This window comes from Ailuropoda melanoleuca, chromosome 7 (assembly GCF_002007445.2).
Source record: "Ailuropoda melanoleuca isolate Jingjing chromosome 7, ASM200744v2, whole genome shotgun sequence".
NCBI lineage: Eukaryota > Metazoa > Chordata > Mammalia > Carnivora > Ursidae > Ailuropoda > Ailuropoda melanoleuca.
The window spans coordinates 130,864,318-130,892,002 of NC_048224.1; the positions used below are offsets into that span (position 1 = coordinate 130,864,318).

General features: G+C 43.8%; 1 protein-coding gene across 6 annotated transcripts in view; it reads right to left on the bottom strand.

The window, feature by feature from the left end:
• Positions 1-312: 312 nt before the first annotated feature.
• Positions 313-27,685, bottom strand: part of NALCN (sodium leak channel, non-selective) — a 288,838-nt gene continuing 261,465 nt past the window's right edge. For 5 of the 6 annotated variants that reach the window (XM_034665437.1, XM_019794775.2, XM_019794773.2 and 2 more), the window contains 16 exons: positions 27,490-27,610; positions 27,307-27,405; positions 21,484-21,577; positions 20,869-20,975; positions 20,586-20,660; positions 19,716-19,835; positions 16,583-16,651; positions 15,545-15,693; positions 14,402-14,495; positions 12,672-12,804; positions 11,888-12,003; positions 9,660-9,817; positions 6,334-6,484; positions 4,435-4,584; positions 2,547-2,664; positions 313-2,023 (listed from right to left, as the gene is read on the bottom strand). In XM_034665437.1, the coding sequence (XP_034521328.1) occupies positions 1,830-2,023; positions 2,547-2,664; positions 4,435-4,584; positions 6,334-6,484; positions 9,660-9,817; positions 11,888-12,003; positions 12,672-12,804; positions 14,402-14,495; positions 15,545-15,693; positions 16,583-16,651; positions 19,716-19,835; positions 20,586-20,660; positions 20,869-20,975; positions 21,484-21,577; positions 27,307-27,405; positions 27,490-27,610 (1,948 nt within the window). In that variant the 3' untranslated portion in view covers positions 313-1,829. The remainder of the gene's footprint in view (positions 2,024-2,546; positions 2,665-4,434; positions 4,585-6,333; positions 6,485-9,659; positions 9,818-11,887; positions 12,004-12,671; positions 12,805-14,401; positions 14,496-15,544; positions 15,694-16,582; positions 16,652-19,715; positions 19,836-20,585; positions 20,661-20,868; positions 20,976-21,483; positions 21,578-27,306; positions 27,406-27,489; positions 27,611-27,685) is intronic. The other variant, XM_019794774.2, reaches the window with a different exon arrangement.

The window sequence follows — 27,685 nt, forward strand, 5'->3', positions numbered from 1 at the left end:
ACAAGTGCAGGCTCCCGCCCAGGCCATGTAAGATCCTTTTCTGTTTTATTGTGGGTTTGGAAGGTATTCACTCAGCATTACGGACACACACGTGAAAGGAACATTCTGGCTTAGGAACTGAACTGAAATGAATATCAGGGACAGAGCTTTTGCCAACTAATTATAGACAGAATATTCAAATAGAGAGTTTGCAAAGTGCCTGATTCCTAATGATCCCACCCCCTAAACCCCCTCCCCCCTTTCCACACATGAGAAAGGGTTTAGAGATGACCATCAACTCAGAGTAAATTCTTTAACAAAGTCAATATTTATTTGATTTGCTTATATACAAAAAGTAAACTCCAACTGAACATAAAACCAAATAAAAAAAAATCCTTTCGGCCGCACTGACTTGAATTACCCATTATTCTAGAGTCACAACTAATCCTATAAACAATAGATGGTACCACAACATTACCCATTATCCTAGAGTCACACTAATCCTATAAACAATAGATGGTACCACAATGTTACGTTTGTTATACGGAAAGGATTCGGCTATTTTAAGAATGTTAAATAGACAAAAAGAGATCATAAAGCAACCTGCGGTGTCAAAGGACTCGGAGATCATCACTCCATGAAAAGAAATCATCAAAACAGCAAATCTCCAATCAAAACGAATGTAGTTAAAGGCCTGGATGCACTTCTCCTTGGTTGACCCAGCATAAGAGGCCCAGGTACTTTGCAATCAAGTTGCGTTTTAATTGTCCCAGAGCACATGAAACAAATACAGCTGAGTTGTGGGGTCCTTAAACTGTGAGTTCCAAGCAGGATTTTGCAAAGTTGCCATTATTTCCAAAGAAGAGTCTGGGAGCAGGGAGTCATTTTGAATCGAACACGGCACTGGTGCGCTGGGATCAATTCATAATGTCTTCGCCGACTTGATGGCAAAACGGACATAGCCTGGGTAGGAAATGAAGCCAGTGATAACAACCCACACCTGAAGATTTCTTTAATAGGCTGAATCACGTAGTTTTACCCTTTTTGCTAAACTTAGTTATTAAAAGGCTTTGAAAGAAACTCAACATCTTTACGTAACCATGTACCTCCGGCGATCCATGTACATGTTTGTTTTAAAGCAGTTGGCTCCTTGGGCCAATTTCCTTGCCTGGTCCCTGCACACCCAATTCTCTAGGAAGCAGGCAACGGTTTCATCAGAGAGACTGAGGCCAGAAATTGACTTGGTCTGACCTCTAAATATCTTGTGTGTATTTTTAAGAATAACATGAGAAAAAGAATATACTTTTAAAAATTCAGAATCTGTAGTTTGTAAAACTACTATCAATTTAGTATGAGCTCAGTGCTGACCTTTTCAGATCAATCATAAATAATAAATTTTCCCAAGGGAAGTATTTCTAGTGGAAGTGGGAAAAACATGAACTAAAGCTATAGCTTCTGTACCATAAATGTCAGCCACTTTGGGCTTAGCACTCCTTCAGGGGTGGTAATACTGCATAAGAGCATATATGAATATACACCTTAGTTTACCTAGACAGGATATATGAAATGTTTGAATGATCTACAGCTGGTACTGGGCAATATTACGAATACTACCATTACAAGAATTTTCTTGAACACCCGTCACAACCCCTCATATGCACAACTGCGACAGACCAAGGTTTATGCCTTCCTACGGCAGGACAAAAATCCACTTAAAAAAGAAATCTCGAGACAGGGTGGAATTAAATGACGTCTGAAGTCCGGACTGCCCACTAGTGGACGTTAGACCGTAGGAGTACAACGTCAGAAAACAGTGTTCCCCATGAGACCTTGCTCTGAGCCGAGTCCACCTAAATATCCAGAAGGTCATCGCCACTTTCGTCGCTCTCCACCGTCAGCTGCCGGGTCCACCACTTCTTAACCTCTGAACCGCACGACGCCGTGTCGGTCATGGGGTTCATTTTGCACACTACGGATTTCATTGTTGTGCGCCCTGCAAATCGTAAGTTGACCGAAGACACTGAGTGGCTTATCGGTTTGGGTGCTGTGGAATTGACAAAAGTCCTATGAGCAATGCGGAGCTGTTCAGCCCTGTGCAAGCCATCCCCGAAAAGCTGTGATATCCCCAGCAGTAACAATGAAACCAGTCCTGTAAACACCTCCCAACCCATAGATGGTAAGTATGAGCCCCTTCTAGCTCTTGGTTCTTTATAGTCATAAACTTTATATGCATGGTCTTTAAAATTTTGTTCATGGACAACTAGTAATACCATTTGAAAGCGTGCTACCTGCCCACCACCGCACTTTGAGATAATCACAAAAAACTTAACCAAAAAACCACTAAATGTTCCAATCTGGGCAAATACAAGTGTCACAGAAATATGGGTGAGTAGGTGTTCATTAGTATATACAAAGAAAAAAAAAGACAAAGATAAAGGACAGGTAGTGTAAGCAATAGTGAGGGGAGTCTAAATACTTGAGAGACAGATCTGAATTTGAAATCCGAGACCCAAAACCCACAGAGTGTAGACACCTGAATCAATGGCGGAAGGACCCGGAGCACACACCTGAGGGCAGCCGCCACTGCCCGAACTTCCTCTGGGGCTTCCCGGGGTCTGTGGCGTCCTGCCGGCCGCTGCCTCTGTCCGACAGCGTGGGGCTCAGGAGCTGCTGCTGGCTGCTGGTCTGCGCGGGCGAGATGAGGCAGTTAGGGCTCTGTCTCACCGCTGTGCTCCCCTTCTGCCCTCTGCACTGCCCTGGGCTCTCATTTTATTGTAAGAAAGGAGGAAAGCACCATAGGAAAACCAGTGGGAAAAATAGTACGGGAGCCACAGAGTCCACAATGGGGAAGGGAGAAGAGAAAATGGGTTCAGAGAGTGCAGGAAAGTGAGGGTCACCACTGCACGTGGTGAAGAGAGGGGGCGCAATTCTCCAGGAAGCGCGTCCTCTTGGCAGCCCTCCAGCATTCCTTCACTCACAGGGCCACTGCCCCCACCCCTCCCGCCAGCCCCCGGGGTGTCTCCACGGACTAGGAAGGCAGGCGGGCTGCAGGGACTGCTCGGTTTGGCCGAAGTATGTTCTTGCCAACCTGGAGGTCAGTCCTAGCGCTATAGGAAGACAGTTCTCAGCTTATACCAGTTAAGACTAATGCCAGTGAGAAATGCTGAGACTCTCCACACATTTTACTATCTCGGGTGCACTGTCACCTTCCCCTTTCCTCCTTTCCTATCAGTCTCTTGGTCTTCACATCTCTTATTTCCTCTTGGTTTTTTGATTACCTCATGGGTGGGGTTTTTTGTTTGTTTACCTAAAACCAAAGAGTTCCGCAATCATCGCTTTGCCAGCCTCATCAGCCCTGCCTGGCTGGCTGTCTGGATCCTACCCCTGCTCCCTGGCCCTGGCCCTGGTGGCAGGGCCATTGTAGAAGCCTCTCTCTTCCCCCCTCCCCTCCCCCCTCCGCCTTTACGGACTGTCCCTGCACGGGTCCCTGTTGTTGGCGGCAGATGATTCCTACATGCTGAGGGGCCAACAGCATGAAATCCACTCCAAACTGGATTTTGGAACAAGAGGTCCCCTTGGAGCGTCCCGCTGGGCCGCGCAGCCTCAGGCTTCAGTATTTAGCGCGGACCCCCGGCTGGCTGTGTCACTGCACGCCATGAAGCCTGACGCTGCCAGGGGGCTCATCTCGGAATGCTGGATCAACTCCAGCCGGTGCACGACTGCACCCTCAAAAAGGGCAGGCCCTCCGGCCAGCTGCTGGTCCCTGCGCAGGGCTCTCCAGGGTGCCCGCGCCTCTCTGCGCATCTGTATGGACACGGGCATTGCGTCTGGAAACGGAAATAAGCTACACCAGGGTAAAAAGAATGTCCTCAGGCGAATCCTCCTGAATTCCATAGGCTCTTCCGATGCCCAACTAAGGAAGGACAAACCCTTCATGAGTCGATTTAAGGAGGCTGGTGGCCAGTTACAAACATCGCCACTGACTCCACTGCAAGTTCCTAGGACTTGGTAGAAGCAAGCGTGTAGGGCAGAGTTTCAGGCAAACCACGTTCTTCATGTAGTATCACTGGACTCCAGTTAAGCATAGAGACGAAATGTTAACTCTTTAGACAAAAATCGACAGAACTGCTAAGTTCTGGGCATTCACTTTTCTTTCTTTCTTTCTTTCTTTCTTTCTTTCTTTCTTTCTTTCTTTCTTTCTTTCTTTCTTCTTTTTTTTTTTTTTTAGTATTCCTACAACTCAGGATCAGAATCCTTTGAAATAACCCCAAACGATTCTGAGCTGCAAAGATCCAAACATAATCTGGAACAACATGTTCCAATTGTTTTTAACTTAAAAACTTCCAATTAGAACTACTGTCACCTTGTTTGAAATGGCTATGTGAACAGCACCAATTTATTTTTTAGCTTTAGAAATGCCCGTACTGTCCTCGGAAGGACGCCTCGCACCCCTACCTCAGGCTGCGCGTTGTTATCCTGACTGTTAGCGTTCACGTCCTCACTGGGCTGCGTGGTCTCGATACTGGGCGGGTTCAGGAAGCGGCTCAGCTCCTGCTGTTGGCTCTCTCTCAGGCTGTGGATGATGCTGCAGGACTGCTGCTGTTTCTGTGGAAAAATGATTACTCTGTCGGTAACAGAAAAATCAGCCTAACATCCCCCATCCCCCACCATTCAAATCGTATTTTCTTCTCTCCTCTCCGAAGAACCTGTATGCTTGGTGACCTCTTAGGAGCTGCCAAATAAGGATGCTTAACTCATTTCCCTATCACACTGCTATGAAGGAGGGCGTAGACATGCCAACCCATGCTTATTTGCATAACAACAGGAATAACTATGTCCACTGACACAGCTTGTGCCGTATTTAAAGTAGAATTTCTGAATCGCTAATGTAGGTGTTCTATTTTTTCCCTTCTTATTGTGCTCTGTGCTCATTAAGCCAATACTGACCGCCCTAGGCAGAGAGCCTTGGGTGGATGAGTGAAACCCTTGCTCTCGCCTTGGCTTTTGGATAGGAGCAGGCCAGTCTGTCTCGCACACACTCAGAAGCACTGTCTGGTGTTGAGCCAGCTCCCCGGGCCCTCTTGGGGCCTGTGGGGAGCAGGCTGGATCCCCCAGAGTGAGCAGGGCTATGACGGGTCAGCTGTAGGAGGTTGGGCTGTTTTGTTTCTCTGGGGACCTTTTCTCCTCCAATAGAAAGATATGTTTCCTGCAGCTGGTGTTGTTCTGAGAAACAGGATTTAAAAAAATCTGTTAAATATAAATATTTAGTGACTGATTTGATTTTTTTCCTCTGTGAATGGTAAGTCAAAAACATTCATAAAAGTAGTTATCTAGTAGAAATGCCTATTGTAAACACAGTGTATGTCAACATAGTATGTGTCCATTGATTTATGAGTCAGAGAATCTTATAAGCTTGTAATTCTAAAGGCAGCACACAGATCATTAAATTTCCAGGAGAGGTGGCCTCTGTTAAAGACCAAACAGTATTATCAATGGTATGGTGGAATTTTTAGAAACAGTTTAAAAGTAGCTTTGTAAATTCACTTGCCACTCAACATGTAGAGATTTTGGGCATTTTGAACAGTTGAGTTTGATAAATGGAGATCACAAATATTTTAATATCAGTAAACTCCTTTTTTTTTTTTAGGGAGAGGGAGAGCGGGGGTGTGGGGTGGGGGCGGTGGGAAGAGGGAGGGAGAGAGAGAGAAGAGACTCTTATGCAGGCTCCACAGTCAGCGTGGAGCCCGATGTGGGGTTCGATCTTATGACTCTGAGATCGTGACCTGAGCCAAAATCAATAGCCGGATGCTTAACCGCCTGAGTCACCCAGGAGCTCCTCAGTAAACTGCTTTTTAAACATTCATGTTCTATTATAAAAATGTGATTCAGTGGGAACGTCTTATGGTCTGTGCTAAAGAGGGCGCAGCTGGGTCTGGACTGGAGCTGAGGCACGAATCATCATGTGGCCATCACGAGGGGATGATGCTGACATAGCTGAAGGGCCGCTACACTGATCACAGGAGGATCTCGTCCCGTTGCTCACGAAATGCTGTTCTCACGAAACTCTTTTCTCTTCTTCTTAAAAGCTTTTATTTATTTGAGAGAGAGAAAGAGAGCATGGCAGAGGAGGGGCAGAGGGAGAGAGAGAATCTCAAGCAGACTCCCCTCTGAGCAGGGAGCCTGATGTGGGACTCGATCCCAGGACCCTGAGATCATGACCTGAGCCGAAGGCAGACGCTTAACTGACTGAGCCACCAGGCACCCCACCCCCCACCCCAAGCTCTTTTCTTTTCTCCCTCTTCTTTGTCCTTTGAGAGGAGGAAATAAAAACCCAGACATTTCCAGTTGACTCACAGCTCTGATGCGCTTTAAGCACTTTTTCAGCCACATGCGGATGGTCTGCTTGGCCACCTCCTCCTCGATAGTGTACTCCAGCTGCTCCCTGGCCAGCAGCTCCTCCAGCTGCAGGCTCTTCCGGATGTCAACCGACCGGTAGGAGAGCATGCTGGTGGGGGGACAGGAGAGCATGCCAGGTCTGACTCCCTTGGGATTCTGACCGGTAGACATCTCAAGCTCCAAAGAGGAGATCACTCAGTCCAACCAAGGTAGTGTCCCTGTGCCACCGGGCTAGGGGGAGACCTGGGCTAGTTATGTCACCTCCTCTGTAAGACGGGGATGCTCATGGTACCCACTAATTAAATGCTTGAGTTAAGACTTGTGAAGTGCTTACAGCAGTAAGTGCCATGTAAGTGTTTGTAAAACCAAAGATCCAGGCTGGGCCCTCATCTCCATTATCAGCTGCTTAAGGCTTTGGAACATTCCCTGTAGAAGGAATATACTATACTTTTGTCTCATTCAGGTCCAGCTGGGGATGGTTAACAGGCTTGGCCAAAGGTCATGCTTCCCGCTCTCTCCCTTCCCCCCATTCCCCTCTCCATTGATCTCATTTGCGCCCTGGAGCTTCCTCATTCATTCTGGTGGAAGCAAAGTAAGGGTGGACAACTCGCTCCCATTCTGACCTTGGCACAACAGGTCCAGGCAGTGCCTCCTCGGGGCCCTGCCTGCGAGATCTGTGCCACCCCTGCAGCCTGCATCACGGCACGGAGGTGCTCAGGAGGCCCCCCAGGCAGCACGGCCACCCTGACCTCTTTGCTAAGGCTCTTCCCACCGTGGAGGAAGGAGACGTGTTTGCTCTTCCTCTCATCCCCGCCTCATCCAGAATCTTGTCACTGCCGAACTGTTTTCGTCATTCACTGAGCTCTAGGGCCAGGGAGGGGCAACCGATACCCCCATTGGCTTCGCCTGGGCCCATTTTATCAGATACCTCACTGGGTTCCAGAGAGGCTGAATGATAATTGCTAATGACAGTGGTTATGTCCCTGTGCATTGCTGTCAGCCCAAAATATTTGTCACCCAGAGGAACGACTTGGTGACGTTCTGAGAGAGACGGCATCCTTTGCTAATCACACGTATTTTGTGCCTCTCTTTCTGCCCTTTAGCTTGCTCCTGGAAAAAATGAATAGTGGGAAGTAAAACAATTAACTTGAGAGAAACTTTCCCAGGCCCTTCTTGTTCTGATCTCTTTTCAAATTTCAGTCCCAAGCGTGTTTCTGTATACCTGAGTGCTTCTGAATGCGTGTCACTGTAACCCAACACTTCACCTGCCAAGTACGAGCAGCGTGATGGAAATAGCTACTGCTGGAGGAGGGCCTTGCCTTTTCCTGTGCATGGACCTCTTTGAGAGTGGAGCCTATGGGACTTTTCACAGAAGAACGTTTTAAATGCATAAAATAAAATACCTATTATTACAAAGGAAACCAACTGTACTGAAATGCAGTTCTCATATTTTCTTTAAAAAGTGATGATAGAAGGAATGAAGAAGATGCAGTATATGTACACTGGAATATTTCTCAATCATAAAAAAGAATGAGATCTTGCTATTTGTGACGACATGAACGGACCTAGAGGGTATTATGCAAAGGGGACTAAGCCAGAAAAAGAAAGACAGATACCATGTGATTTCACTTACATGTGGAATCTAAAAAATAAAACAAACAAAGCAGAGACAGGCCCATAAATACAGAGAGCAAACTGGTGGTTGCCAGAGGGGAGGGGGTTGGGGGCCTGGGTGAAACGGATGAAGGGGAGTGGGAGGTCCAGGCTTCCAGTGTTGGAATGAATAAGTCACGGGGATGAAAAGTGTAGCATGGGGAAGATGGCCACTGATGCTGCACCAGCGTTGTTTGGTGACTGATGTTACCTACTCTTGCGGTGAGCTTAGCAATACGTACCGAGTGGTTGAGTCACTGTGTTGCATGCCTGAAACTAATGTAACATCGTGTGTCAACTCTACTTCAATTAACAAAAGAAGTAAAATTAATTTTAGAAAAATTTTAACAAGATGGGGACATAGTAACATAAATGCTTCTTTATTATTGCATTAAATAATAACATCCAGCTGAGGTCAAATGACCACCGTAACTTAGAAGTACTGGTGAGTGTAAAGGATATTTAAGCTATCAGCGACGTCAATGACGTGATCTGAAAATACCTGTGATTCCCGCTCGCGACAAAGATGCATGCATTGTTAATATGGCTGTGGTTTGTTGCCTGCATTCCTCACTGAAGGAAATGCTGCATTTCCGGGAGTGATTAATGAAAATAAAGATGGAACTGTTTCCGAGTCCATGGACCTCTGGAATTTATCCATGGATTCCTGTTTAAAAAGCTGTTGTGGACTGAATTGTTTTCTGTCCTAAAAAAATAGATGTTGGAGTCATAACCCTCAGTACCTCAAAACGTGATCTTATTCAGGAATAGGTCACTGTAGATGTCATTAGTTAAGATGAGGTCATATCGGAACGGGCTGGGTCCCTAATCTAATATGAATGGTGTCCTTATAAAAGGGAAGATTTGGACACACACACACACACACACACACACACGCATGCACATGGGGAGAACCACACATGAAGGGGGAGGCAGGGATCGGGGTGATGTTTCTACAGAGATGGCTGGCAAAACCCCAGAAGCTGGAACAGATTCCCCCTCGCAGCCTCAGAAGGAACCAGCCCGGCCGACCCCTTGAACTCAAACCTCTGGCCTCCAGGACTATGAGACAATACACTTGTTTAAGCCACCCAGTTTACCATACTTTGTTCCCTTTGTCCTGTCTGGGTACTCACTGAACGGAAAATATGGCTTGCCATCCAAGTAGGGGGCTACCATCACAGAGCGCCCCACGTGTGAGAAGATCTGGACTTTAGCCCCAGCTTGACCACTGAGGCTGCGTCACTGAGCAAGTCACACGACTCTCCCTCTGGGACCAGCTCCTTCCTCACAAAACGAGGGCTGGCCATGCTCCCAAGGCCCCCTCCCCCTCCTCCTCCCCCTCCCCGTCATGGGCTCCCCAGTCAGTGAGGGGCACTCCTGGGGACATCAGGCGACCGCTTCTCCCTGCTCCTGTGTGAGACACTCACTCAGACACGGTCCTTACAGGACGGTGACAAAGGCCCCTTGGAGCCTGAGCAGCGCGGCCTCGCCTTGTCACCTCAGGGCACATGGCATCTTGGCTTAGGAACCCCCTCGTTGGCTGTGTTTCACCAGGCCTTGATCGGCCATGGCTTCAGGCCCTGGACTCGGGTCTGCTCTGTGACACGCAGCTGAAGACCCCCTCGTACCTGAGGACGTCGTGGAAAGTGACGTCACCCCCGTTATGCAGCCTCTCCATTTCGTAGCACATGTGCTTAAACAGGAGCTTGTCTTTGTCCAGATCCACCTCCAGCCTCCCCCGGAGCAGCCTCAGCAGGAACTTCACCCGGAAAGTCGGAATCACCCCCTGGTGGGCAGAGCACAGAAACCGGTAAATCATCTTTAGGCCGTAAGGATTCTCTTGGGATTCTGTTTTCAGAGAAAAAAACCAAAAAAACAAAACCCTGAAACACCAGCTCTTTTTCTCAAAAGATCACACAATTAGCACCGGGCAGCCAGGAAGTTGCTGGCCTCCCCGGGGCCTGGGTGAGGGGGTGTGCCTGACAGGAGCACCCCACTGAAGGCTGGGCGCTTGGATTTTCTGCGGTGCTTCCCGGCAGCCCTGGGACCCCGGGAGGGTGCAAAGTAGGCCTTCTGCCTCCCTGGCCTCAACCCTGGCTTTCCCGGGCTCCTCTTCTCCTGGCCTGTCTCACTGACTCAGCCCCTGCTCATCTGTTTCTCTAAAACACATGCTGAGTGGTTGGTAATGTGTGATCACAAGAAAAAGCAGAACATTCCCATGTACACGAGCCTCTCTTCACTGCGCCTAGATGCCACAAACTTCTCAACACTCATTCTAAGTGGTTCTTCTAGGGAACGATCACTCCGTTCAGGTCTTCTCCGTTATTAGAACAGTTACATACAAGAGAATCTGGTCAGAGCAGCTCCAGGTTCTGAAAATCGAACACGTGTGGCTCCCTCACGGGCAGCACCACCTAGCCTCTGGGAATACAGGCCCTGGGCAAGGGGCAGGGGCAGGGGCAACCTGTGAATTCCTGTCAGTTACTGACACCTTAGCCTGTGACCCGTGGCACCATTATTTTTTTTATTTTTTATTTTTTTAAAGATTTACTTATTTATTTGACAGAGAGAGAGAGACAGCCAGTGAGAGAGGGAACACAAGCAGGGGGAGTGGGAGAGGAAGAAGCAGGCTCCCAGTGGAGCACAGAGCCCGATGTGGGGGGATCACACACACACACACTAGGATCACGCCCTGAGCCGAAGGCAGACACCTAACGACTGAGCCACCCCGGAGCCCCCGGTGGCACCATTATTGACATGTGTGTCCAAGGAAAGCAGGTTCCTGCAGGCAGCCATCTTGGAGCTGCAGGTGGATTGAGGGAAGAAGGGAGAACTAGGCCAGATGGCCACACGTGCAGGCCACTGTTTCAGAGAAAGTCCCCTGAGCCTGGTGCCTGGGGAAGTGGGGGGCGTCAAGGAGATAGGGGCAGAAGGGGAGGGGAAAGCCAGGCATTACCGTGCAGGCCTAGCTCGGCATGCCCCTTTCCTCAGCCTGTTCTGGCTCCCTGGTCTTCATGTCCTTTGTGAACTCTTCCTGCAACGATTTTTGGATCTTTCCCCCCTACATTTTCCCACAGCAGAGCTTTGTTTTCAGAGGTCGGGTCTAACAGCACCTCCCCAACCAGACCGTCACGGCCACCCCACTAAAGTGGCCTGCCCCCGCCCCCAGTCCAACCAGTCTCTATTACCTTCTGCAGAGTACTTATAGCTTCTTGAGATAATAATAATAATTATAATTATTGTTTCACTCTTTATTAGAACAGAGGCTCTGAGAGCATGGGGGCCTTTCCATGGTGCTCATTGCTGTATCCCCAGCACCTGAGGGTTTGCTGAGATGAAGAATGGAGCAGCAGAAGAAGGTGCTGCGGTTTCGGCTAGTTCTAGGAAATCCTGGGTAAGCTTTAAGATTAAAGTATTCAAAGAGTAAGTCCAAAATAATTAAAAATAACTTTCAGAAACCACTCAATAAGCTTTCGCACTTCTTATCAAGATTGCTGTCAGTGGCTGCCTGTGGCTCTGTGTTACACCATCGCTCTGGTGATTTGAACTTTCCCCCTTCTCCTGCCCCCAGCCCAGGGCTGGTTTCTTCAGAGCTTCCTTGGTTTCCTTTCCTTGGTGACTTTCTGAATGTCCAAAGAAGAGGATGTCCATGGTTGGACAGGACATGAGGGGGGCCATTCTGTCCCTCTCCCCTCTCAGCATATTTGCAGAATGGTCAATGGCGGCTTTCTACAATTCACCAATGGCCATTCCAAATTCACTAGATGTCCACTGGTGACAAAAAGACCACTTACATGTTTGAGGAAGGGCAATGCCTCTCTTTGGGGAGGGCATGAGCAGCAGCCCCCTTTCCTACCTCTCGTTTATCATCCACCATATTCCATATGATTTGAAAGTGGCGAAGATCGTTATAACTTAGAAGCTGGTCCTCCTCCGTGGAATAAAACAAGGAGAAATTCTCCACAATGATGGCTAAGAAAAGAAAAAAGAAAAGTGGAGAAGTTAGATAATTATGCTAATCTGTCATTTTTTAGAAAAAGTAAAACATCTATTATAAATAATGGATTTTATCACCTACACTATAAGCCAAATTTTTAAAGTGCTTTTAGTGTGTTTTCCAAGTTGGCATATCTTACACTTGGACTAAGCTATTTATCCAGCTCCTGCCTTTCCAAAACATGAGGGTCATGAGCATAAACAGACATTCTGTGTGTGGAGATATCCATGCCAGCTGGCTTTCACTCTTAGTTGACAGTTCCAGAGCAGTTTTTAAAGGTCGGATTGGGTTCTGGGTGGCCCCACACCTGGGTGAACGCCATGTATCTTTCAAAAACATAACTGGGATCTTTCAAGGCCCTAAAGGTAGCCTTCCCTGAGATCTGTTCAACTCAACACGTGAGAAGAACTCTTTTGAAATTAATGATCATAATTAATGGGACAACTCGTGAAATTGCAATCAACTGTCATTTACATGCCTTTCAAAGGTCTTTTCAGCTTCTGGATAGAGATGCAACAATTTATAATTAATGCCGTGAAACACCCGCCCCAAGCAATCTGTGATAATTACTTGCAAATTGTACATAATTACCTAAGTACCTGAGCTTAAGCATATTAAAACATATTCAATGAACATCACTTACCTACAAGCAGATTTAGCATGATGTAGGCAATGATGACATAAAATGAACAGAAATACATAAGCGCCCCGGCGTAATTTCCGCAGTCTGTCGCCCAGTATGTGAATTCATCTGGGGTGCAAAAGGGAGGCTGGACCTACGGGGCCACGGAGGACAGGGAGGAGGGGTGAGAGTGAAGAATACAAATTTCTGCTGTTGCGAGGGAACTATTCCTCCACACAGAAAATAGAATTAATTTCAAAGTTAGTGTCTTGGAAGCTACATACATTGAGTACATCATCCGTGGCAAAAATCAAAAAGACTATTTCATTTATTCTACACTTCCAGGCTCAGAGAATCCCAAGTTCATTGTCTTTTTAGAAGCACAATGAAAATGAACCAGTTCCTTCCAAGAGATATTCTTTCTGCCACCTCCACTAGTCTCTCCGAGAGACCTGGTTTCTTTCAGCCAGAGAGACCAACTCTCTCTTCTGCATTCCCATAGCACTCTGCCTGTTCTTTATTTAGGACTTATTTATTTCTGCCTTATAGTGTATCTGATTCGGTAAATTCTGCCCCCATTCATTCATGCAGAGAGTTCTTTAGCTCCTACTATGTACTAGATTTCCACCCAGTGCTGGAGACAGACAACAAGTCTAAGCAAGACCTAGACTCTCCCTCCTTCACTTGCTGACAGTCTAGAGCTCTATGCTTTAAGGGAGCCAAGGACTGCATGTGGCTATTAAAATGTAAATGTAGGGCGCCTGGGTGGCGCAGTCCTTAAGCGTCTGCCTTCGGTTCAGGCCGTGATCCCGGGCGTTCTGGGATCGAGCCCCACATCGGGCTTCTCCGTTAGGAGCCTGCTTCTTCCTCTCCCACTCCCCCTGCTTGTGTTCCCTCTCTCGCTGGCTGTCTCTGTCAAATAAATAAACAAAATCTTTTAAAAAAATGTAAATGTATGTTAATTCACATCAAATACCATTAGATAAAATTTAGAATTCAGTTGCTCAGGTGCATTAGTCATATTCGAGTGCTCAGAAACCACACAGGGCTACTGAACGGGACAGAGCAGATTGCCAGAAATTTCTTTCGGACAGCATTGTTCTTGAGGTCGTGAGAGAGGAAACAGAGATGAAATAATCAAGCCAGTAACTCACGACAGTTGGGATACACCCTACGAAGGGGAAACGCGGAGTGCTGTAGGAACATCTCAGTGCAGTCGTAGCGTGGGGCGGGGACTCCTGATGGAGCCAATGTCGTATGGGAGATGGGAGGGACAGCGAGGAGAAGAGAGGACCCAAAGCGAGGGTGTAACTCAGAGCCTGGCCGTAAGCTCCTTGAGCATGCTAGGGAGACCTAGCACCTAGCATATGGCCAAGTATAAACCAGGCACTTGGTGAATAGCTGTTGAATAAATTCAGGTAAAGAAGCGGAACTCCCCTGGTTGTACTTGACTGCCAAAATGTTAAAGGTGGGAGGGAAGGAGCAATGCCCACACAATGCGGATCCGCCCACACAATGCAGATCTGGCAAATGGAACTACGATAGCTCAAGCTAGGTTCACTGGTTATTCTTCCTGCCTATGCCCATACACTGTAATGGAAAAAAATGCAATTTTATGACCTAAGCGGCCAAGCTTTGTGGTTTGTACACAAAATCTTGATGCTAACGAGGATAACACTGCCAAAATGGCATAGCAAAGAGTTTCATGTGGTTTGACGTTGAGGCACTGTTAGGGATGAAGAGAAGTTTACCATGCAGTCATGCATAATCTTATTCCAGTCTTCGCCTGTGACAATTCGGAACAGTACGGTGATGGCTTTGCCCGCTGAGGAAAAGTTGGCATGCCTAGTTAAGGAAGAAAAACCAGAACGTGGGTAGTTTGTCATGAAGCAGTAAGGCGTCACCACTAAAACAGGTAGCAAATTTGGTTGCTAAGTTACCATGCCTAAGGGCTATACCCTCTTAATTTGCTTGTTATTCATACTTGCCCTCAAGCATAGCTGTCTGAACCCAGCCCTAGCATGGTGCCCCCTGGCCATGCACCTTGAATGACTGAGGGTCCCAGCTTTGACAAGTACAAGTGATTCCTTCTTTCACATGGATTTGCTATAAAAAGTGGAGCTGCCATGGATCAAGTGAGTAATCTCTGCAACAAGACACATTTGTACTTAATTTGCTGTGTAATTATTTTTTAAAAAAAAACTATAAGGTGCTTCCACAAAATTTAAGATAATCCTTGAAAAATGCTTTTCCCATATAGTAACCATTTTGGGAGTTATAATTCCCATGTTTTGCTTAAAAAAGAAGAAAAAGGAAAACCCACAGTCATCTTAAAGTGTAATTTAAAAAAAGAATATATTGTTTCTTGGCAGTAGATGGCTAGAACTCACCAGGATATTAGGAGTGGCTATTCATGAATGATGGTAGATTTGGAATTATGGATTCGTGTTACATTACGGGAGTATTATGGAAATAAGGTTTCCAAAGTCAATATGGAGGCTGTTTTTTTTTTTTTTTAAGATTTTATTTATTTGACAGAGATAGAGACAGCCAGCGAGAGAGGGAACACAAGCAGGGGGAGTGGGAGAGGAAGAAGCAGGCTCATAGCAGAGGAGCCTGATGTTGGGGCTCGATCCCATAACGCCGGGATCACACCCTGAGCCGAAGGCAGACGCTTAACCGCTGTGCCACCCAGGCGCCCCAATATGGAGGCTGTTTTAATGAGAAAAATGTCATTTAAAATTTGGCCATTTTCTTTGGTTTTTGCTTCCAACTGATCGCTTCCCCCTTCCCTTTTGTCTTTAATGGGCAAAAGTCATTTGGATTTTTATTCAGGATTTCATGTCTAAAAAAGTTTGCTTGAAAAACGAATAGAAAGATACATATACACCCACCTGTTAATGTTCTCTCCATATTTCACGGTACCAAACAGAACGACTCCGGCAAAAGCATAGCACAAGAGCAAGAGGAACATGCCGACTATGATGAAGAAGCTTTTGTACATGCTGACGACCACTGTCAGGAGCAGCATCTTCAGCGTCACCTGTACGGACAGGAAGGCGGGGAGGAGAAAATGAGGGAAGTGAATGACAGGTACGCAAGCTGGTACAAGAGTGACCCTCATTTGACAACTGCTGTGAATTAATTCTTATTAAAGGCTATTAAATCTGAATATTACTAAAAAAAATTAGAAAGAAATTCAACTTGTATTTCAAACTGTTTAGCCTTTTCAGCCAAATTTATAAAAGCCCCTCCCTAAAATTCCTAGCTTTCCGTTTTCTCTTCTCTCTCTGCCTGTCTCCCTGAGGAGGGCTGTGCATTCTTGGCCTATCCCACCAAGTAGACTCAGGATTCTTCCACAAACAGATGTTCACAGAAACAAGCCTAAACAATGACAAAATACTAAATAGCATCAAACATCGAATGTACTGAATATGTCTATATATGGAATGTATATGAAATAATGTCAGTAATGAAAAAGGAAGCAACTGTAAAAAATGAAAAATAGATGCGGAGTGTATGCACGAACAAGAAAGCATATAAAAATCTGGGATCACAGAATCAGGAAGCTTCATTAAAGATTATTTTTCTTTGCAATGATGTAACTTTATGACTAATAAAAACAATAAAAATAGTGTTAAGACCATTGGTTTTTGCTTCCATGCCCAATATGCTCTCTTTAGTTGATGACTGAGTTCATCTAGCAAATATGAAGAATAAATAACACAACATGAATGTCAGGAAACATGTCAAAGATAACTAAGCTACTGATTCATTTTAATATTTAATACTTGCTCATTTGGACTTAGAATGACCAGCAATTTGTTAACTTCCATCCTGAAGACCAAGAAGGACAGCTGAAGTCAGTTAGGCTTTGCTCCTTTTTTCTGTGCATATGTAACCTTTGATAGCATCCTTTACAACGTACTCACATGCTTTCCACAGATGGAGAAAAACCGGAAGACAATCACGCAGGCACCCATCATGTAGGTATATGCGTTCTGAAATTTAAACAGAAGAGAGCCGCTCATAATGTGCACAAAAGATCATGTTACAGTTCCAGCTTTCATTTTAAGTCTTCTGTGAAGTCTACTGAGTAATTAGTTTAATAAAATGTGAAAATTCTTTTAAGAAATTTATCTTTAAAAGGTGCTGAAAAGGTCACTGCCAAAACTCATGAATAAATATTAGCTATAAAATCAAATCTTAAATGAAACTTCGCTCCCTGTTTTGCTCAGCTGAATTCTGTATTTTAAAACTCATTTTACATAAAACAGTGACCAGCTCCTTTGAGGAGCAAGAAAAACTTAGGGTAACAATGCAACCAGAGGAGGCCAAGTGAGACCGGCAATGCAAGAATCCTGGCAAAGGAGGAGGTGTGGTGTTGGAAAAGATGGCGGGAGGACAGCTTCCCCCCTCTCTGAAGGTCTCTGGAGACTCTGGACTGGAGGTCAGCTTCCCCCTCTCTGAAGGTCTCCGGAGACTCTGGACACCAGCCGGCCACATTCTTGTAAGCTGATTTCAGAGATGTCTACCCCACCCAGAAACACATCCAGCTCATTCTTCAAGTGTGCGATCGGCAGCGAGAGATGACTGGGTGTGCTTTATGACTAAGAAAGCTTCATCTCGAAACAAAGATCCCATCAGCTAGTACCGCAATAACAACTGTGGCATTAAACTCATGCCAAAACATGATTTTTCTCGAGGAGCCTTGCTTCACCAAGTGACAACAGTCACATATGGGCCCCTGGGAAGGGGGTCCGGTGACATCCTTGAGGTAGAAGGAAATGAATGTGTCTGCACAGAAATAACTTTGGATGGGAACAAGGACTGCATCTTCCTTCACAATAGACCACTTCAAAATAGAGTTAAGGATGAGCATCCTTCCAGAACTGGAGGTTCTTTCAGGAGAACAGAAGCGGTCAGGGAGAATAGGCAAGTTGGTCTTTTCGGTGGGAGATGTCCTCTCTGGGACATCCGGAATTAGGAAGCCTGTTCTCCTCTTCTGCTTGGACCGAGTAGCTTTTGGCTCCATTTTTCTAGGGCAAGATAAAAACATGGACTTTGCTGCTCCTTTCCACATTAGTTCCAAATCTGTTATACATGGCTTCTCACCTTGCATTATGGAAGTGACGACACCCAACGGCTTCTAGGACGATGAGCCCCATCCTTTGCCTGGTCCTGAGAGGTGCCATCCAGATTTTGTTCTGTGTTCCCCTTGCTCCTTCTACTCCAGGCACAATTTCCCTCCCGCAGCATTCCATCATATGGACAGACGCCAACATGCCCCTCGTCATACAGACTAAACCCAGCCATCACTTCCACAGGGACATTTTCCAGGACCCCTCTGATGAAACCACCTCCCACTACTTTGTGTCATCCCAGGAGTGTGTGTCTTTCCTCCATCTGCCTCGCTATGGCTGTAACTCTCATTGGCTTGGGAGAATTCCATGAATGCCTACCTGCAGCTGTCCCAAAGTGCCCCCAGCCTCTTGGATCATGACAAAACTTTCTGGCTTAAAACTTTAAAATAAAACAAAACACCAATTTCCCAGGCTGTGATGTCCACAAGAGCAGTGATGCCTTTGTTTTGTTCACTGCATTCTTCTCCATTCCCAGCATGGTGACTTGCACATCTTTCGTGCCCAAAACCATTTATCATTGGAGGAAATAGATCAGGGTGACTGTAGGCCCACTGAGGCTTGGCTCAGCTCCTGACGCTGAAGGTGACAGTTGATTTAAGAAGGACACTCAGTACCTAGCTGCCTGAGCACAGCAATTTCATACAAAAGCACGCCCTCTGTAATGAGTAAATGGGTTCTGTGTGTGATGGATCTTTCCTGGCATGATTCTAACATTGGAGAGGATCAGAGAATGGGTAGAAGAGAGCAGGGAAATCTGATAACATTACTTTTGTCTGGGATCAAAGAAGACTAAAGAAGGTACTTACAATAATGCGTTATTGGTTTGTATACTCTTTTTACAGTTAGAAGAACTTCACGTGCTTGATCTCCTTAACGCCCATACAGAATGGATAGATTATGAAGTTATATCCCCAAGTTCAGAACAGGGAAGAAAGGATCACTGAAGACAAATAACCCCATCAAGGCTGGAAAATGGTGGAGCCCAGAGTAGGGGCCTCTAGAGCTCCGCTGTCCAGGATGGCAGCCCCCAGCCACATGTGGTTACTGAACACTTGAATGCAGTGAGTCTCAGTTAAGTTGTGCGGTGAATGTAAAATACACACTCAAAGATTTAGTACCAAAAAAAGGATATAACCTCTCTCCTGAATAATTTTTATATTGCCGACATGTTAAAATGATAATATCTTGGATATGGTAGGTTGACATACCTTATTAAGTTAACATCACCTGTTCCTTTTAAACTTTTTTAATGTGGCTCCAAGAAAATTTGAAATTATATCCGTGGCCACATCTTGTTCTTACCAGACAACACCGGTCTAGATCTTAGTCAAGCGCACCCACGGGTATAGATTTTGAGCTGGATCTCAGACTACATGGAGGTGGAGGCATTTTAGGCAAACTAGTGAGAACTCAGGTGCAGACACAGAGAATGACGGGCTTCAAAAGAATGGCAGCTGGATGTCAGTTGGTCATAAGGCAGCAAAAGTGCCTGAAAATCCCACTGTGAAATACTGAGTAGAACGTAGTGGCATAGGTGCTTTACTTCAGCTCAGAAAACTGGGTCTGAGCCTTCTGATACCAGCTCATATGTGAATTTAGGCAGGTCTCAAAATCTGTTTCCGTTGTTCTCTCTCTCTCTTTTATATTTTTCTTTTGGGAAAATGAGACTTAAACTAGACATCTTAAATGTTCTTCTCCTAATTCACATGCTCTAGGACTCTGAGGGGCCAGATTTAGTCTGTGTGAAGAGTGGGAGGGGTTGTGTGAGCAAGCACGGCCAAGGGCCCGTCAAGGTCAAGGCTGAATGTAGGGAGGTTACTCTGACAGGGGAGGGCAGACTGACCCAGACTGAAATGAGACCGGAAACAGGGTTACCTGAACCCAAGTTATCAATTAAAATAAACTTGAATTACATGCATACCAGGAGGGCGAAGTGAAGTACCACCCAGACCACACCAAGCGACGTCACCAGCAGGTCGTATCGGTTTCTTCTGCTTTGCCAGAAACCGGCAGGTGACATTGCTATGATCTTCATCGTCACCTGGGGGAAGATAAGAAAGACAGTAAATAGAGGCTGAGTGTTCAGCATATATTTAAATGCGTGAACTTGAGGCACTTTTTTTTAAAGGATGCAGAAACCAAAGAGGAGAATTTATTACCAAGAGATAGATACACAGATACAGATACAGAGATATAGATATAGATCTATCTATCTAAATTTTAAAGCTGGATAAGTTACAACTCTATAGTCTCCAGACTCTTTTCTCCTTGTTTTAGGACTAGTTCTGATAGCAGGACATTTTTCTTCCTTAAGTAAACGACCATAGATTCTGGGAAACATCAACCAGTACAGGGTGAAATAAGAATCTGCTTGTATTTCAAAGAAGACTGCCCTGGAAAGTGATATTATTACGGACTATATATTAAAATAATCCTGTCTGGGCCAACTCCCTTGGCTGCCACATTGTAGTTTGAGTCCCTGAATTATGGTGGTCTGTGCAGTTCAGTACAAAGATTTGAACTCACATAACCAGACAGGCCAACATTCAGATACAACAATCAACAGCAGTTAGCATTTTCTGCTGTTAGATGAATCTGATATATAACGTGAATCCTTGTTCAAGTGAAGCACCAGCCCAAAAAGTAAAATATGAGCATGCCACCCCTCTCCCAAAAAAAGACTTCAAAACAATGGAACACAGAGCTGCCAGTGAGTGCTATCAAAGGAGGCCACTGCTCTCCTTTGCGATGCCCACTGCAGCCCCCGGAGCCAGCTGGCTCATTACCGTACCTCTAGAACGAAGATGAAGGTGAAAACAACCGACATTGTTGCTAAAGGAACGGTCACTGGGTCCTCCACGTCCCACTGTAAGAGAAACAGCACACTGGCCTTTGTCCACATCCATCAGACACATCAAGACCTTCCCCTCTTTCTCTCATTAGTACATGACAGTGAATTTTAATTTTTTTACACTAAAAAACAGACTGTGAACAGATATGGCCCCTTGCGATATTCTTGGAAGCACCATGAACAAACAAGTCCTTCCCAGAGTTTCAGCGTGAAAGAAAAGTACCTTGACGGACAGCAGCACTGACTGGGCCAAGACAAGCAATGCGATTGTCCTCTTAAAGAATGGATGCTGGGTTATGTCATACATCTTAGCTCTAAAACCATCATTATCTGCAAAAGAGAGGTTGAGGCAAGGGCATTTCAGACATAGGTCACATTTACTTTCTTGTCTTTCATTTCCTTTAATGCTCATTTTAAAACTCATTACTTTTTTCCCTCTATAGTTGAATCTATTGTGTGGTGTTTTGTAGGAATGGCTGGTTCTGAATATTTAAAACGACGGTGCATGACGCTGTCCGTATTGGAAGGAGAACCGCATCATTCAATTTCTGTCAGTTTAATACATTTCACTCATACGTTTAAAAGGCTAGCACAAATATATTTTATTTAAAAATTCATTTTTTCATTAGGGCTTATCCTGAGAGCACTGAAGCACAGCCTTTGGGTGGCTGATTTTAATAGCCTATGGAGAGATCTGTAGTTTGGAGCCTATTTCTATATTAACTTATGCACAACCGCCTAGTGGCCTCACGATTATTATTTTAATTGAAATCTTAGACTCCTGGGGAATCATGAACACTGGTGCCCAACATGAATAAAATCAGAGCATCTTTGATACCCGGGCGAGGTGGGAGATGAAGAGGCTGTGCTATCTTCAGTCGGCTCTTCAGATCTTCCCATCTTCTCTGATCTACAGTCAGCAAAGCTGTCCCCTTAATAAACAAAGGAAAGCAGAAAAAGACCTTATGTCGCCTACTCCACACCAAGGACACTGCAAATGGGGTGGTAATACCAACAGGACTAATTTGGGGGTGTGAAATAAAGATATTCTTCAAATACCATGATGGTTCGATAGGCACGGTCAGAATTCTCAAATTTGGTCTTGAGAGGAGCCCTGAAAAGGGTGGCCTTCAACTGGCATCTTTGAACATGTATAATATTCAGGTTTGGGAAAATCTAAAGAAGGTTCTCTACACAATCAAATTTTCAAAAAGGGATACCCACTCTAATAGTGGTTAATTTTCTTTCGTTTCATTGTGGGAAACGCTGCAGCAAAATCGGAGCTTGTCAATCTGCTACTTCTGGCTAAGGGAATTGTGCCCTTTTTTTTTTTTTTTTAAATCATTCTGATATATATAATCACAAAACTATTTTCGAGTGGTATGAAGTCACAGGACTTGACTCTTAAAGAATTAATGCTGTGACAAATGGCTAAATTAGATCAGATATTCTTTATTACATATATGTGAGTGTACATATATATACTTCATTAATATGCATATAAATATATTACATGAAATTTCATTATACTATATTATAAAGGCAGAACTAGAAAAAAAAAAACCCCACTCACCACCCACTCCCATTCTTCGTTTCTTTCTACAGAGCTAATTACTGTCCTTCAAGGGTGTGTCCTCCGCATGATGTTTTCAGACTTTTGCTGTTTGTGTATATATCAATACATAAGAACATATTTGTTTTGAATTTTAAAAATTTATATAAATGGTATCCAATCTGTGCTTATTTATGCATTTTGTTTTTATCTTTACTGAACACTATGTTTTGCATACAACTAGACACTAGGCCTAATTGGTTTAACTGCTCAGAGTATCCCACTGTACAAATATATCAGAAGTTAGGTTTATGTACTATAAAAATATTGTAATAAGCACACATATTCTATCTCATGGTGAACATCTATGAGACTTTTTTAGTAGCCTATCTTTAGGAGAGGAATTGCTGGCATTAGGAATTTATACATCTTTATGTTTGTCAGATATTGTGAAGTTGCTGTCCAAAGAAGAATAACCAAGAAAATTTGCTGCTAACAATCTCCAAGTGTTCATGTCCTAATATTCTTGCCAATACTTGACATTATCAGACATTTAAATTTGGCCATGATGGGTGGGAAATGTATCTAATTTAGTTTTAATATCAGTGAGATGAAACATTTTTTATGTGTGTAAATGGGGGAATGATTCCTGTTTCTTCCTACGTGAATTGCCTGTTCATAGTCTTTGCTCATTTTTGTATTTGGATATTTACTTTTAGATGTTTTATAGAAATTCTTAATATGTTCTGGATATTAATCTTCTGTCAGTTATGTCAGTTGTAAATATTTTCTCTTAGTCTTAGCTTGCTTTTTTTTAATTTTTATTTTATTTTATTTTATTTTATTATATTATATTATGTTAATCACCATACAGTACATCCCCAGATTCCGATGTAAAGTTTGATGCTTCATTAGTTGCGTATAACACCCAGTGCACCATGCAATACGTGCCCTCCTTACTACCCATCACCAGTCTAATGGGTTAGCTTGCTTTTTTAAAAAACATTTTGCTTATCCTGTGTCTTATCTCTCAGAAACTTTTCATTTTAATGTAATCTAATCTATAAATTTCTTTCTTTATGGATTCCACTTTGTGGTTAAAGTCAAGAAATACACAACTACTGCAGGGTCAAAAATAAATTCTACGTGGTTGAAAATGGCTTTTCATAGCTAGGTCTTTCATTCTTCTGGAATTCATTTCTGAGTAGGCTGTGAGGTAGAGATCTCTGTTTAGTTTCTTCTATCTAGACAGTCAATGACCCCAGTGTCACTTATTGATGGTCTCATTTTCTCCACTGATTTGTTGGGCTACTTCTGTTTTATATACACCTGGTCCCTCCTGGGGCTTTTGGTTCTGTTTTATAAGTTTAACTTTCTGTCCCTGTATCATTACCTATCCTGTTTGACTCACTATAGCTTGTTTATTTTCCTTTTCCACATTTTGTTCATGCTCAACCTTAAGAAAGGTTTTTCAATTTAATTTTTTTTAAAGAATCTGTTTTTGTCATTCTTGAATATTTATAGTATCTTTGTTTTCTATATTATTAATTTTTGTCCTTTGTTACTTTCTTCCATTTTACTTTGTTGTTCTTATTATAATTTATTGGTTTGGATATTTGACATATTACTAATAAATTAATCTTTGATTTTTCTTGAATATACCCTTAGAGTTATAAATTTCCCTCTACTGATTTATCTGTATCTTGTGAGCTTTCATATATGATTTTTTTTTTAAGATTTTATTTATTTATTCGACAGAGATAGAGACAGCCAGCGAGAGAGGGAACACAAGCAGGGGGAGTGGGAGAGGAAGAAGCAGGCTCCTAGCAGAGGAGCCTGATGTGGGGCTCGATCCCATAACGCCGGGATCACGCCCTGAGCTGAAGGCAGACGCTTAACCGCTGTGCCACCCAGGCGCCCCGCATATATGATTTTTATAAATGATTTATCTAAATGTCTTATTTTCTATTCCAATTTCTTCAGTAACTCATAAATTATTTAGAATGTTGCCTTAACACCTTCAGCTTATGAGGGATTTTTGTTACCTTTTTTTGTTAGAGAATGCAGTTTGTACATCTTCGATTTTTTGGTAACTATTATTTTATGACCTTGTAAAGGGTACATTTTATACTTGAAAATTATTGGGGTCAGGGTTCTTTTTATGTCCAGTAGATCAAATGTTTTTATTGTATCAAATCTCATATTTTCTTTTTCTTTTCTATGAGTTTCTTAGAGAAATATGTTAATATCTTTCACTATGATTTTGGACTTGCTAGCTTTTTAAAATAATTTGGATCGTTTTGCTTCATTTATTTTATGGTTCAGGAGTTCTATACTTTGCTAGTGATTAGTTTTTTGTAATTATTTAATTATACTCTTTATTCCTAATAATGATAGTTGTTTTAAATTAATTTCTGATATTAGTATTGCTAAACCACTTTTCTCACTAACTACGAACAAATACCTTGGGTTCTTTGGGTGCGATATACATTCATATTATTCCTTTTTTTTATACAAAACAAATTATTTTAGAAAGTTGAACTCTGAAATGATCCAAAAGAATAATAAGCACGGTGGTATCATCTGATCATTAATATCTGAAAACCTCTGAAAGTTAATTAGTGTGAAATTAAGTTTATTAATCAAACTGTTATCTCATAATCAAGAAATTAAAAATACATACATTACTAGTACAGACTTTGAACTTTTTAGACAGGGTTCCATTTTCTAGGGAAGGCATAATTTTGCATAATTCTGAATTGTGACCCCCAAATCTTGCCTTATTTCCCATATCTTTACAGTTCCCTATTGCCTATAGATTTGGAAATCTGCTTACAAATGTTTGGGTATGACCATTAGAGTGTGAGCTCCATGAGGGCAGAAATCTTTATGTGTTTAGTGTTTAGTTTGTGTGTTTAGCTCCTTGTGTCCCCAGCGTCAAGAGCAGTGTCTGGCACCTGTAAGTGCTCAAAGAAATCTGTCGAATACTGAATGATAAATGAATTAATGCTGTTATATAGCAGCTCACGTGCTACCCTCTGAGAAGCTTACAGAAAAAAAAAATCTCTTCTAAATGGTTCATATAATTCAGAAATTTGGATCTCCAATTAAATTACCAAGTTTGTAATGTCTGGTAACATGATTTCTTCTACTTTTCCTCTTTCTCTAACCACCCACCTGAGCTTATGGCCACGTTCCCCTTACCCAAGCCAGATGCTTCTTTCTTCCCTCAGAACAGAAATACAACCAGTACTGTGAGTAAACCTCCTGACACTCTGCTTACTTAGCCATTCCTCTAAGTTCAAGAGCTGCGATTGATTATATATTCGTCTCTGGATGCTGAACATCTTATATGTTGTTGCATTTATGTCATTGATTTGATTCTCCTAAAATCAGGCGTCTGCTCAGAGGGCCTAGCATGGTGTTCTGAGTGTGCAGAGCCTAAGCTCTCTGTGAACTGACTGACTGGCTTCTCTCTTGTTCAGAAATTCCCAGTGTCTGCTCCAGCGCAAGGCTCAAAGGCATCTAAAGAGACCTATCTTCCTCCTTCTGCTTGGTATTAAATTGAACACTCTGTAGGGCTTAAAGATACTCATTTATGAATGTGTTACAGTAAAATAGGGGGCTGGGCAATATGATCTCTCTCTAAACTTCTTTCTTACTCTAAAATCCTATGTTTCTGTGGGTCGGAGTGGTGGGGCTCAAAGGGGGGATTTTTAAGTCCCACCCTTTGAAAGCCCGGATGAAATGATGTCCTTATTAGACGCACATCAAAGGTGGCAACTGACTGAGTAGCTGGAACCACACATGTGGAGCCTGGGGGGCCGGGAACGACATAGTCCCAGGTGCAGCTGCCCTTGCCAGTGGGCTCTGATGTGCCTGCGTTACGAGTCGGTGGAGCCCTGAACCCCAGGAGCAGCTCGGGGCTGTGCAGCGCGTGCAGCTTTCACTCACCACAGAGCAACGGTGGACATTTTTATACTCAAAAGGGGAGACTCTCAGACCCTGCAGAGTTGGCACCACTTCTGAATTCTGACCCCAGGGTTTTCTAAGCCTTATAAGCCCCAGACAAGTTCTGTCACCTCTGTAAGCTGTTTTCACTTCCACTGTGCATTTCAGAGTCATGAGAATTGAAAGCAGCGTATGTAAACCTTAGTGCATAGTAAGTGCCCAAAAGCTGTATGCACCTCAATTATTAGGATTCCAGAAGACTGACCCTTACATAATAGAGGGCATATCAGCCATGTCCAGAAGAAGAACGAAGTCGAATGTTCTCCCCCAAACTCACTTTCTGACAGGAAACTATGCTTGCCGTTTTCCCATTTGTGAGCTCTCGTACCGGTCATTAGAGCTGTTAGGATCTCAGCATGCTCCCCAAGTTCATAAAGTACGTAAAGTTTTTCTATGAAATTAGAAAATCTTCTTTTTATTCAATGAGTTAGGATTGAACATTTTCTACTGCACTCCCAACCCCATCAAAATGCTGAGCTCACCTCTGGAGTTACAAAGAAGCATCCAATTTACATTGTGTGCAAGTAATATTACCTGCAATCAGCGCGCCCCTTAGTTCAGCCATTGTATCTTCATAACTTGCTGCACCTTTCCGCTTGAACAATAGGAGATGTGCCTTTCAGTTGTCAGCGAATTAATGACACCATTACCCAAAGGGGAAATTCAGCAAGAGAACCGTACTCTTAAATAATGTGCCTTAGGGGCGCCTGGGTGGCACAGCGGTTAAAGCGTCTGCCTTCGGCTCAGGGCGTGATCCCTGCGTTATGGGATCGAGCCCCACATCACTCCTCCACTGTGAGCCTGCTTCTTCCTCTCCCACTCCCCCTGCTTGTGTTCCCTCTCTCTCTGGCTGTCTCTATCTCTAATCGAATAAATAAATAAAATCTTTAAAAAAAAAAAAAATAAAAAAATAAATAAATAAATAAATAATGTGCCTTAAAAAAGGCAGCGATGAGGTAGCTTGTAAAATAGTTATGGATTATTTACACCAGTCACATTATGGTTGACTGCGGCTTCACGCCGTGGGGGGAAAAGAGAGCTCAAAGCAAGTGGCTAGAACAGAATAAACTCTGCGGTATTCAAACCAAGAATGCTTACCTTGTTTTCATTGAAATTAGCAATAACTACTCCAACAAAAAGGGTCAGTCCAATCATGCAACCCAGGAATACAAAAACATGAATATAGATCCCATGCATCTGTATAAATGAAAAATACGGTTATTCATCAAAGCAAAGGAAAGCAGCTGTGGAGCAGTCAAAGGATTGCATGTGCTGGCTTACCGGCCCCACACGATGAATAATAACATCCCTCACTTCCACCCAGCCTTTCAGGGAGAGCACTTCAAACAACGCCAGCATAGCATTTCCCACATTGTCAAAATTAAAATTCCGAGGATTTGCCCTGCAAGTCAGAAAGAGGAATGATCTGTGAAATTCAGAGGAGAAGCACCCGAGGGCAAATATCCTGTAGCTCTTT